Raw genomic sequence first — 12,778 nt, 5'->3', positions numbered from 1 at the left:
TTCTACTACTCAACACACTTCTACTAATCAGCACACTTCTTCTACTACTCAGCACACTTCTTCTACTACTCAGCACACTTCTTCTACTACTCAGCACACTTCTTCTACTACTCAGCACACTTCTTATACTACTCATCACACTTCTTCTACTACTCAGCACACTTCTTCTACTACTCAGCACACTTCCTCTACTACTCAACACACCTCTACTACTCAGCACACTTCTTCTACTACTCAGCACACTTCTTCTACTACTCAACACACTTCTTCTATTACTCAACACATTTCTTCTACTACTCACCACACTTCTTCTGCTACTCAACACTCTTCTTCTACTACTCAACACACTTCTTCTACTACTCAGCACACTTCTTCTACTACTCAATACACTTCTTCTACTACTCAGCACACTTCTTCTACTACTCAACACACTTCTACTACTCAACACACTTCTTCTACTACTTAGCACACTTCTTCTACCACTCAACACACTTCTTCTACTACTCAACACACTTCTTCTATTACTCAACACACTTCTTCTACTACTCAGCACTCTTCTTCTACTACTCAACACACTTCTTCTACTACTCAGCACACTTCTTCTACTACTCAACACACTTCTACTACTCAGCACTCTTCTTCTACTACTCAGCACACTTCTTCTACTACTCAGCACACTTCTTCTACTATTCAACACACTTCTACTACTCAGCACTCTTCTTCTACTACTCAACACACTTCTACTAATCAACACACTTCTACTACTCAGCACACTTCTTCTACTACTCAGCACACTTCTTCTACTACTCAGCACACTTCTTCTACTACTCAGCACACTTCTTCTACTACTCAGCACACTTCTTATACTACTCAGCACACTTCTTCTACTACTCAGCACACTTCCTCTAGTACTCAACACACCTCTACTACTCAGCACACTTCTACTACTCAGCACACTTCTTCTACTACTCAACACACTTCTTCTACTACTCAACACACTTCTTCTACTACTCAGCACACGTCTACTACTCAGCACACTTCTACTACTACTCAACACACTTCTTCTACTACTCAGCCCACTTCTTCTACTACTCAACACACTTCTTCTACTACTCAGCCCACTTCTTCTACTACTCAACACACTTCTTCTACTACTCAACACACTTCTACTACTCAACACACTTCTTCTACTACTCAACACACTTCTACTACTACTCAGCACACTTCTACTACTCAGCACACTTCTTCTACTACTCAGCACACTTCTTCTACTACTCAGCACACTTCTTCTACTACTCAGCACACTTCTTCTACTACTCAGCACACTTCCTCTAGTACTCAACACACCTCTACTACTCAGCACACTTCTACTACTCAGCACACTTCTTCTACTACTCAACACACTTCTTCTACTACTCAACACACTTATTCTACTACTCAACACACTTCTACTACTACTCAGCACACTTCTACTACTCAGCACACTTCTTCTACTACTCAACACACTTCTTCTACTACTCAACACACTTCTTCTACTACTCAACACACTTCTACTACTCAACACACTTCTTCTACTACTCAGCACACTTTTTCTACTATTTAACACACTTCTTCTACTACTCACCGTAAGGACATCCAGCCAACTTGGCACAACTGTGGGAAGCATTGGATTTAACATGGGCTAGCATCCCTGTGGAACGCTTTTGACACATTGTAGACTCCATGCCCTGATGAATTGAGGCTTCTTCTAAGGGCAAAAGGGGGTGCAACTCAATATTAGGAAGGTGTTCCTAATGTTGTACACTCAGTGTAGCTAGAAAGGAGTGATGAATATGCTTTTGAAGCTGTGCTGCAGTGGGTTCACAGGGCCAAGCACAGGTACTTCAGAGCAAGACTCAAAGGGCCTTTAATCTGAGAGGAGGCAGCAAAGGCAGTGAGAACAGAGAGGTGTGCTTCCCAAATGCCACCCTTTTTACTATGTAGTGCACTTCTTTTGATCAGGGCCCATAGAGCTCTGGTCAAAAGTAGTGCACTATATAGGGAATAGGGCAACATGTTGTGACTCGCAGAGAGGATTCATTGGGCACTCATCTTTCATCCTCTCTCTGCAGCTGCCAAATGTAACACCCACACCGTGGTCCATGTCTGACTGCTAGACAGAAATGAAAGTGACACTTCCCTCTGCTGGCCAATGTTGGTAACTGCAGCCCTTATCAGATCTAATGGTCAATTCAGCACATTTGATTTCAACAATAATAATAATAATAATAATACAAGTACCTAATATTTTTTGGTTTCATAAATATTGGTATTTGTCCATTTCTGTTGCATACACCTTTTCCATCAAGTTAGATACAATTGACTGGTTTTGGATACAGTAAAAATAGCAAGGATATTCCCTCACAGACAGATGCTTTTAGCACTGCACAAGGTATTAGTTATGTGCAAAGACATTACAAAGACTTTGCTATGGCAGGTTTGCATGAATCCGACCCTATGACCCTATGAATGATTCCCTCTGCTGGGGGGGTACCCATACTGTACAAGTATACAAAGAGATTTATGAAAGAGATTTAAAGGGATTGAGTGAGAGGATGCACTTACAGGAAAACAATGAAATGAACACCTATAGGTTAATAATACAGGTCAATTAGACTAAAGTAAGATGTAGGGAATCCTTTCATGAAACTGTATTGTTGTTATTGTCACTGTGAATACACAAAGACTACAGAAAACAAATTAATAGCTACAAATGCATGTATGGTGCACGTAGGGAAATATATATATATTTTTAAAATCCCAGACATGATCAACACTTACACATCACAGACAATCATCTATCCATGAGTTATAGGTCCCCTAAATAACAATGACTCGCCATTGATTTGTTGGAGTGGACTAGAAGATGGGGTGAGAATCAATGCTTTTCAATACTATTTATAGATGTCTAAGAACACTTCTATAAAGTAGCTACTTGCAGGAATCCATTTGACCATTCCTGTCATATTATGATGCTGGATACTGTACTGTGCATTGCATGCTGGGTAGCAGGCCCTATGCAGGATGGGTAGTGGTAGTAGTGTCAGAGCTGGCATGTGGTACAATACATTGGGCTGTGCAGGCCCAGGCCCACCAGACCCATGCCTGTTTTTTGCATTGTCAGCCACCTCTGTGTATAAAACACTGTGTTATTTCAGCCACCCCTGGCACCAATCTGGTCTCAGAGCATTTTGTAATATCCTGTATGTAAATCTGAGACGCTCCATTTAGTGTGATATGTTACGTTTCGTATGGTATGTATTAATTTGTGGATGTCCATCATCCATTTCGTATGATGTGTTATGAATTACAATTCGTATTAGATGTTACAAATGTGCATAACGTAGAATATGTTACAAATTTGCTAAATGTATAATATGTTACGAATTCTAGCAAGGTGGCTATCATTAGCTAGGCTATGGGTTAGGGTTAAGGGTTAATGTTAGGTTTAAGGAGTTAGGTTAAAGGGTTAAAGTTAGGGTTAGGGAAAGGGTTAGCTAAAAGGGATAAGGTTAGGATTAGGGGAAGGGTTAGCTATCCATGAGGAGATTTGAACTTGCAACCTTCGGGTTGCTAGATGTTCATGTTATACGCCTATCTGTACACCCCGACCACACACGCTACTTTCATTTTTGCCGTAGCCCTTTCCTGCAGTCAAATGACCTAGTTGCCTCAGGGGTGGAATGTTATGAATATTTTTCATAATTAATAAACAGACAAAGATCCTGTGTTTCTATGTTTCTATGTCAAACATTATTATTATTATTTCAGTCTTCTGTGGTGTATATAAAGTGTAATATTGTAACTCAAACTCAAAATGTAATACATTTCAACTCTATATGTGACATGGTACAGGTATCTTCTTTTTTTAAGCCCATAACCATGTGTGTGAGGTGGATACTTTTGTTTCAAAGTAGATTTGTTTAAGACTACCAAGAAACACTCTGTGTGACCCAGATTTCGCCCACTGCAGTAAATTAAGTAACCATCTGTATTAAAGTGCCTTGCGAAAGTATTCGGCCCCCTTGAACTTTTCGACCTTTTGCCACATTTCAGGCTTCAAACATAAAGATATAAAACTGTCATTTTTTGTGAAGAATCAACAACAAGTGGGACACAATCATGAAGTGGAACGAAATTTATTGGATATTTCAAACTTTTTTAACAAATAAAAAACTGAAAAATTGGGCATGCAAAATTATTCAGCCCCCTTAAGTTAATACTTTGTAGCGCCACCTTTTGCTGCGATTACAGCTGTAAGTCGCTTGGGGTATGTCTCTATCAGTTTTGCACATCGAGAGACTGACATTTTTGCCCATTCCTCCTTGCAAAACAGCTCGAGCTCAGTGAGGTTGGATGGAGAGCGTTTGTGAACAGCAGTTTTCAGTTCTTTCCACAGATTCTCGATTGGATTCAGGTCTGGACTTTGACTTGGCCATTCTAACACCTGGATATGTTTATTTGTGAACCATTCCATTGTAGATTTTGCTTTATGTTTTGGATCATTGTCTTGTTGGAAGACAAATCTCCGTCCCAGTCTCAGGTCTTTTGCAGACTCTTCCAGAATGGTCCTGTATTTGGCTCCATCCATCTTCCCATCAATTTTAACCATCTTCCCTGCCCCTGCTGAAGAAAAGCAGGCCCAAACCATGATGCTGCCACCACCATGTTTGACAGTGGGGATGGTGTGTTCAGGGTGATGAGCTGTGTTGCTTTTACGCCAAACATAATGTTTTGCATTGTTGCCAAAAAGTTCGATTTTGGTTTCATCTGACCAGAGCACCTTCTTCCACATGTTTGGTGTGTCTCCCAGGTGGCTAGTGGCAAACTTTAAACAACACTTTTTATGGATATCTTTAAGAAATGGCTTTCTTCTTGCCACTCTTCCATAAAGGCCAGATTTGTGCAGTATACGACTGATTGTTGTCCTATGGACAGAATCTCCCACCTCAGCTGTAGATCTCTGCAGTTCATCCAGAGTGATCATGGGCCTCTTGGCTGCATCTCTGATCAGTCTTCTCCTTGTATGAGCTGAAAGTTTAGAGGGACGGCCGGGTCTTCGTAGATTTGCAGTGGTCTGATACTCCTTCCATTTCAATATTATCGCTTGCACAGTGCTCCTTGGGATGTTTAAACCTTGGGAAATCTTTTTGTATCCAAATCCGGCTTTAAACTTCTCCACAACAGTATCTCGGACCTGCCTGGTGTGTTCCTTGTTCTTCATGATGCTCACTGCGCTTTAAACGGACCTCTGAGACTATCACAGAGCAGGTGCATTTATACGGAGACTTGATTACACACAGGTGGATTCTATTTATCATCATTAGTCATTTAGGTCAACATTGGATCATTCAGAGATCCTCACTGAACTTCTGGAGAGAGTTTGCTGCACTGAAAGTAAAGGGGCTGAATAATTTTGCACGGACAATTTTTCAGTTTTTTATTTGTTAAAAAAGTTTGAAATATCCAATAAATTGCGTTCCACTTCATAATTGTGTCCCACTTGTTGTTGATTCTTCACAAAAAATGACAGTTTTATATCTTTATGTTTGAAGCCTGAAATGTGGCAAAAGGTCGAAAAGTTCAAGGGGGCCGAATACTTTCGCAAGGCACTGTATGTAACCATACCAAACGTAACATATCATATTAATTTTAGTGTTCCAGATTTACATTTACTATGTTACGTCTAGCCTATGAGACCAGGCTGCTGGCACAGGCTCATCAGGCTGCCAGCTCAGCACAATACCCCCCACTCACATTGCTGTGGATCCTTATTGGCAAATCCCCCTGAATCATCACTGGGGTTTACTGACCCATTGTTCAGACTTTTTAGCCCACATGCCCATTGACCACCACCTGCACCCACCTTTTACCCCACCCCAAACAGACTCCCCAGCTCCCCCCTGCCTCCCAATCCAAATAATCTCTGTATTGATGTTAGGAATCATCGGGTGGCTTCATGACAAAATACAAAAGAGTGATACGGTATTATTGTTGTATCTCTTCCTGAATGTTCCTCGTAAGAGGCGGCTGGTGGGCGAACAGCGGCAGGGTCGAATTTCAATTGGTCGCGTGTGGTCACACGAGGGCACGTCAGGACACAAACACTGTACACAAGATTCAGTTGACCTCATATGACCGAGGGATGTCACCATGACTACACACTTACTGTACTACACAGTCTGGTTGCTCTCAAAAACATCTCACCAAATACCAGCCTGGTCTCATAGACTAGACGTAAAATAGTGAATGTAAATCCAGGACACTCAAATTATAATGATATGTTAAGTTTGGTATGGTTACTTAAGACAGATGGTTAGTTAAGGCAAAAACAAAAGTAGAGTGGTTGGATCGGCGTATAACTCGCATTGCAACTACATTGGAACCCTAACCTTAATACTTTTAGCTAACCCTTGCCCTAACCCTAACCTGGGGCGGCAGGTAGCCTAGTGGTTAGAGCGTTGGACTAGTAACCAAAAGGTTGCAGCTCATTTGGTATGCCAATTGACGGTCTTGATGCACTCCTTCTAGTCTATACAATGCAGCTTACCACATTCATGTGGTGTTTGAAATTACAATTCATGCTGGATTTGTATGTGTTGAGATTCTATTGAGTAGATATGATGGGACAGGCAATGTGTACCCAAAAGGCTTGCTGGCACTCTCTTCTACTGTGGGAACTTACCTCAAGCGCTCTGATGATGTCACACAATGGTGAAAATGTAGCACAATTAAAGATAATGTCATAGTTTCCAGAAACTACACATTTTACAGTGTGCTGTCAAATCTATCTATATGGACCGGTACCATTGATGGCACTACAGAGCCCCACATGCAATCAAGACATATCAAGAGAAAAGGAAGTAGAGTGGAAAAGAAAGGAAGTAAAAAGTCAGATGCCTTCTGATTGGCTGTTGAGCATAACAATGTCTTTATTTGATCACCCTGTTGCAGGAAATTAAAAACTTGTAGTGTATTTGAGTTTTAAAAAGGCTTCTGAAGTTTGTAATTTCCACTTGATTTTCCCTTACAAAATGTCCATTAATTATAATCCACATAATAATTCATATTTCCTGTTGCTGCAGTATTATTTTCCTGCTGTAGCAACCTGACTCAAATTAAAATCCTACATCTGTATGACATGGATGGTCTAAAAGTCCTGGACGCGGCGGAGGGAGCCCACGTTGGCCTGCATGCCCCCCCACTCGGTGTGGCGTCTGTACTCGCCCCTTTCCAGCAGGTGCTGGTGCCCCCTGTAGTTGGGGTGCTCGTAGAAGACCCAGGCGCCGTCCAGCACGTTGGCAGAGTGCACCTCGCGGTGTCGGAAACGCTCAGACAAGTTGGGGCTGTCCTCACTGAACTCAATCATCTGACCGGCAAAGTCGGGGCGCTCGTACACGCGGATCCTGTGCATGCCAGTGGTCTACAACACAGTGGAGCACAGTTCCAAACTTCATCTGAACAATATCCCCAGGGATCAATCAGCTGTGTCATTATACCTGGGATATCAGTGTCCTCATACGGGACACCAACATCAGGTTTCAACAGATCAAAAGACCAATGTTAGAATGGAAATGGATGCACTATAATAATTACATTTGGTCCTGTGTGTGTGTGTGTGTGTGTGTGTGTGTGTGTGTGTGTGTGTGTGTGTGTGTGTGTGTGTGTGTGTGTGTGTGTGTGTGTGTGTGTGTGTGTGTGTGTGTGTGTGTGTGTGGTTTGCATGCGTGCATGGATGCGTGCTTGCGTGTGTGTATGTTCGTGTGTGTGCATGCATGTCTGTGTAGATCCATGAATGAGTAATCAGCATGTACCACTACCACGCACAAATCACCTCAGTGGCTTGACTTACATGTCTGATAATCCGGCAGGACCTGATAGTGTCGTTGTAGCCCATCCAGCGCTGGTAGTCGGGGTACTCTCCCCTGGTCAAGATGTACTGAGAGCCCATGTAGTTGGGTTTCTCGTAGACCACCCAGGCACCACTCTCCACCCTGATGGAGTTGCAGCGGCTGAAATGAGAGCTCAGTTCGGGGCAGTCGCTGCTGCACTCATAGTGGAGGCCCTGGAAGTTCCGGTCCTCATAGAAGAAGATCTGCACAAAGGATTGTTGTCTTTTAAAAACAGTTACTTAAAAAAAAGAGGGAGGAACACACACACACACACACACACACACACACACACACACACACACACACACACACACACACACACACACACACACACACACACACACACACACACAGCCACCTACAGTACCTTCCCCTGCATGCGGTCCATGTTTGGATTATTCTTTTTAATACTATTCTACACACAATAAAAAATATCCCTCTAGACATACACGGTAATGTAAGGACACTGCTCTGGGGGAGTTTTATATATGTATGACATGGAAATGCATGGCCAGTGGAATCATTGTCATTCAAATGTGCACCACTATTAACTAGGGCACAACAGCTGATGCTGTGTTTGTTTTAAAACACCGCGGCTTCATGCCAAGTTTAATGATCTGTTGTATAAATGCTGACCTTTTGATCCTACGGAGCCTGATTCCAGAATCTTTTTAATTTATCCAATAAAATTGTTGCCAGCGGTGAGCAGCAGTTACTAGAACATAGCTATTAGTCTGAATACACTGTAGTCTCTGATAGTTCCAGTTTGCTGTCTGTAACACTTTACCTAAAGCCAGCTGCTATAATGCCTTATGATGTAGTTATAATGCATTGTAAGACTTGAATTAAGAAGGAAAGAAATTCCTCAAATTAACTTTTGACAAGGCAAACCTGTTAATTGAAATGCATTCCAGGTGACTACCTCATGAAGCTGGTTGAGAGTATGCCAAGAGTGTGCAAAGCTATCATCAAGACAAAGGGTGGCTACTTTGAAGAATCTCAAATATAAAATATATTTTTATTTCTTTAACACTTTTTTGCTTTCTATATGTTTCCATATGTGTTATTTCATCATGTTGATGTCTTCACAATTATTCTAGAATGTAGAAAATAGTACAAATTAAGAAAAACCCTGAAATGAGTACATGTGTCCAATCTTTTGACTGGGACTATCCAGTTGAAGTCGGAAGTTTACATACACTTAGGTTGGAGTCATTATAACTTGTTTTTCAACCACTCCACAAATTTCTTGTTAACAAACTATAGTTTTGGCAAGTCGGTTAGGACATCTACTTTGTGCATGGCACAAGTAATATTTGCACCAATTGCTTACAGACAGATTATTTCACTTATAATTCACTGTATCACAATTCCAGTGGGTCAGAAGTTTACATACACTAAGTTGACTGTGTCTTTAAACAGCTTGGAGATTCCAGAAAATGATGTCATGGCTTTAGAAGCATTTTATAGGCTAATTGACATAATTTCTGTCAATTGGAGGTGTACCTGTGGATGTATTTCAAGGCCTACCTTCAAACTCATTGCCTCTTTGATTGAAATCATGGGAAAATCAAAAGAAATCAGCCAAGACCTCAGCAAATACGTTGTAGACCTCCACAAGTCTGGTTCATCATCGGGAACAATTTCCAAACGCCTGAAGGTACCACGTTCATCTGTACAAACAATAGTACGCTAGAATAAACACCATAGGACCACGCAGCCGTCATACCGCTCAGGAAGGAGACGTGTTCTGTCTCCTAGAGATGAACGTACTTTGGTGCGAAAAGTGCAAATCAATCCCAGAACAACAGCAAGGGACATTGTGATGATGCTGGAGGAAACGGGTACAAAAGTATCTATATCCACAGTAAAACGAGTCCTATATCGACATAATCTGAAAGGCCGCTCAGCAAGGAAGAAGCCACTGCTCCAAAACCGCCATAAAAAAGCCAGACTACGGTTTGCAACTGCACATGAGGACAAAGATTGTACTTTTTGGAGAAATGTCCTCTGGTCTGATGAAACAAAAATAGAACTGTTTGGCCATAATGACCATCGTTATGTTTGGAGGAAAAAGGGGGAGGCTTGCAAGCCGAAGAACACCATCCCAACCGTGAAGCACGGGGGTGGCAGCATCATGTTGCGTGGGTGCTTTGCTGCAGGAGGGACTGGTGCACTTCACAAAATAGATGGCATCATGAGGGAGGAAAATGATGTGGATATATTGAAGCAACATCTCAAGACATCAGTCAGGAAGTTAAAGCTTAAATTTGTGGAGTGGTTGAAAAACGAGTTTTAATGACTCCAACCTAAGTGTATGTAAACATCTGACTTCAACTGTGTATATATATATATACTGCTCATAGTTGAATGTGCTGACAACAAAATCACACAAAAATAATCAATGGAAATCCAATTTATCAACCCACGGAGGTCTGGATTTGGAGTCACTCAAAATTAAAGTGGAAAACCACACTACAGGCTGATCCAACTTTGATGTAATGTCCTTAAAACAAGTAAAAATGAGGCTCAGTAGTGTGTGTGGCCTCCACGTGCCTGTATGACCTCCCTACAAAGCCTGGGCATGCTCCTGATGAGTTGGCGGATGGTCTCCAGAGGGATCTCCTCCCAGAGCTGGACTAAAGCATCCGCCAACTCCTGGACAGTCTGTGGTGCAACGTGGCGTTGGTGGATAGAGCGAGACATGATGTCCCAGATGTGCTCAACTGGATTCAGGTCTGGGGAATGGGCGGGCCAGTCCATAGCATCAATGCCTTCCTCTTGCAGGAACTGCTGACACACTCTAGCCACATGAGGTCTAGCATTGTCTTGCATTAGGAGGAACCCAGGGCCAACCGCACCAGCATATGCTCTCACAAGGGGTCTGAGGATCTCATCTCGGTACCTAATGGCAGTCAGGCTACCTCTGGCGAGCACATGGAGGGCTGTGCGGCCCCCAAAAGAAATGCCACCCCACACTATGACTGACGCACCGCCAAACCGGTCATGCTGGAGGATGTTGCAGGCAGCAGAACGTTCTCCACGGCCTCTCCAGACTCTGTCACGTCTGTCACATGCTCAGTGTGAACCTGCTTTCATCTGTGAAGAGCACAGGGCGTCAGTGGCGAATTTGCCAATCTTGGTGTTCTCTGGCAAATGCCAAACGTCCTGCACGGTGTTGGGCTGTAAGCACAACCCCCACCTGTGGACGTCGGGCCCTCATACCACCCTCATGGAGTCTGTTTCTGACCGTTTGAGCAGACACATGCACATTTGTGGCCTTTGTATAAATGATTGGAGACAGGTGCAGGAATACGTAATAAGGGTTTTTAATACTCCACCAAAAATACAACATGCTATGAAAGTCACAGGGACAAAGCCCAAAACAAACAAGTATACGAAACACAGGGATGTAACCTAACAAAAGAGTGAGGTAAAACCTCTAAGTATACAGGACGAGACCCGCAATACACTACACGGGGTGAGACCCGTAATAACAAGTGCACAATACACGCAGCACGAAAGCCGAAATAACAAAGCACAGGTACTCACAAGACCAATGGACATGGGAACAATAACCGCTCAAGACAATGGTGAACGGAGGGCACATATATTCACATACTAATCAGGGGGAATGGGAACCAGTCTGTGTAATGAGATAAGACAGTCCAGGGTTGTTGGTGATGATCCAGTTCAGTGATGCCTAGAAGGTCTATGACGTAGACCTCTGGAACTGGTGAACAGAATGAGCAGCAGTACCGGGGGAATCCGTGACAATTATTCTAAAATTGATTTTTTTTTTAAATGCTTTCCTAATCAATCTACACACAATACCCCATAATGACAAAGCAAAAACAGGTTTTTAGAAATGTTTGCACATTTTTATTCAGAAGTATTCAGACCCTTTGCTCAGTACGTTGTTGAAGCACCTTTGGCAGCGTCTTGGTGGTTCCAAACTTCTCCCATTTAAGAATGATGGAGGCCACTGTGTTCTTGGGGACCTTCAATGCTGCAGACATTTTTTGGTACCCTTCCCCAGATCTGTGCCTCGACACAATCCTGCCTCCGAGCTCTACGGACAATTCATTCATGGCTTGGTTTTTGCTCTGACATGCACTAACTGTGGGACCTTATATAGACAGGTGTGTGCCTTTCCCAAATCATGTCCAATCAATTGAATTTACCACAGGTGGACTCCAATCAAGTTGTAACATCTCAAGGATGATCAATGGAAACAGGATGCACCTGAGCTCAATTTTGAGTCTCATAGCAAGGGGTCTGAATACTTATGTAAAAAGGTACATTTGCAAAAATGTCAACCAAAAAAAAATGTTTTCGCTTTGTCATTATGGGGTATTGTGTGTAGATTGAAAATAAATAAAATAAATATAATCCATTTTCGAATAAGGCTGTAACATAACAGAATGTGTAAAAAGTCAAGGGGTCTGAATAGTTTCCGAAGGCACTGTATTTCCATATTGTTTCTGTAGTGGTTGTGCATCTACAGACCCATGATCCTGGAACAGGGTCCTAGCTCAGCTGTAATGCTTGGTAACCTCTGACCATTGTTTTGGTTAAAACTTAGAAAAATGTCTTTAACCCTTCTGGGTGACAACCAATAGTTGTAATGCTTTTTAAGTAGCATGTACATGTTGTTTCTCTGCATGGGTTTTGGAGCTGATAATAGCTGTTATTTCGACAGGATCGTTATATGAAGACACACGGATGTCATAATGAGCTTAAGACACATCTTACTATGCATTCAAACTGCATCACAAAGCATTGTACCTATCGCCATTAAGTTAAGTGTTACCTCATGCGCCCAGGTTTTGAAATGGGACTACAAC

The 12,778-nt window shown here is 42.3% G+C and overlaps 1 protein-coding gene across 1 annotated transcript; it reads right to left on the bottom strand.

Annotated features, from left to right (window-relative positions):
• Positions 1 to 6,946: 6,946 nt before the first annotated feature.
• On the bottom strand, positions 6,947 to 8,443 carry LOC123727769 (gamma-crystallin S-1-like). Its single transcript, XM_045696818.1, has 3 exons — positions 8,299 to 8,443; positions 7,892 to 8,134; positions 6,947 to 7,462 (listed from the first exon to the last, which is right to left on the bottom strand). The coding sequence occupies exons 1-3, from the start codon at positions 8,317 to 8,319 to the stop codon at positions 7,190 to 7,192; spliced, it is 537 nt and encodes a 178-aa protein (XP_045552774.1). The 5' UTR covers positions 8,320 to 8,443; the 3' UTR covers positions 6,947 to 7,189.
• Between the last annotated feature and the right edge of the window lie 4,335 nt (positions 8,444 to 12,778).

Source organism: Salmo salar, chromosome ssa16, assembly GCF_905237065.1.
Source record: "Salmo salar chromosome ssa16, Ssal_v3.1, whole genome shotgun sequence".
In the NCBI taxonomy this organism is placed as follows: Eukaryota; Metazoa; Chordata; class Actinopteri; order Salmoniformes; family Salmonidae; genus Salmo; species Salmo salar.
This window is presented reverse-complemented; position numbering and strand designations above follow the sequence as displayed.

What these genes read in the sequence shown, in the direction of transcription:
- LOC123727769 (XM_045696818.1), bottom strand. Translation starts at nt 8,319, where the DNA reads ATGGACCGCATGCAGGGGAAG. An exon ending in TGGACCGCATGCAGGGGAAG is followed by an intron (nt 8,135 to 8,298) that starts GTACTGTAGGTG and finishes TCCTTTGTGCAG; the next exon opens with ATCTTCTTCTATGAGGACCG. An exon ending in CCTGCCGGATTATCAGACAT is followed by an intron (nt 7,463 to 7,891) that starts GTAAGTCAAGCC and finishes ACTGTGTTGTAG; the next exon opens with ACCACTGGCATGCACAGGAT.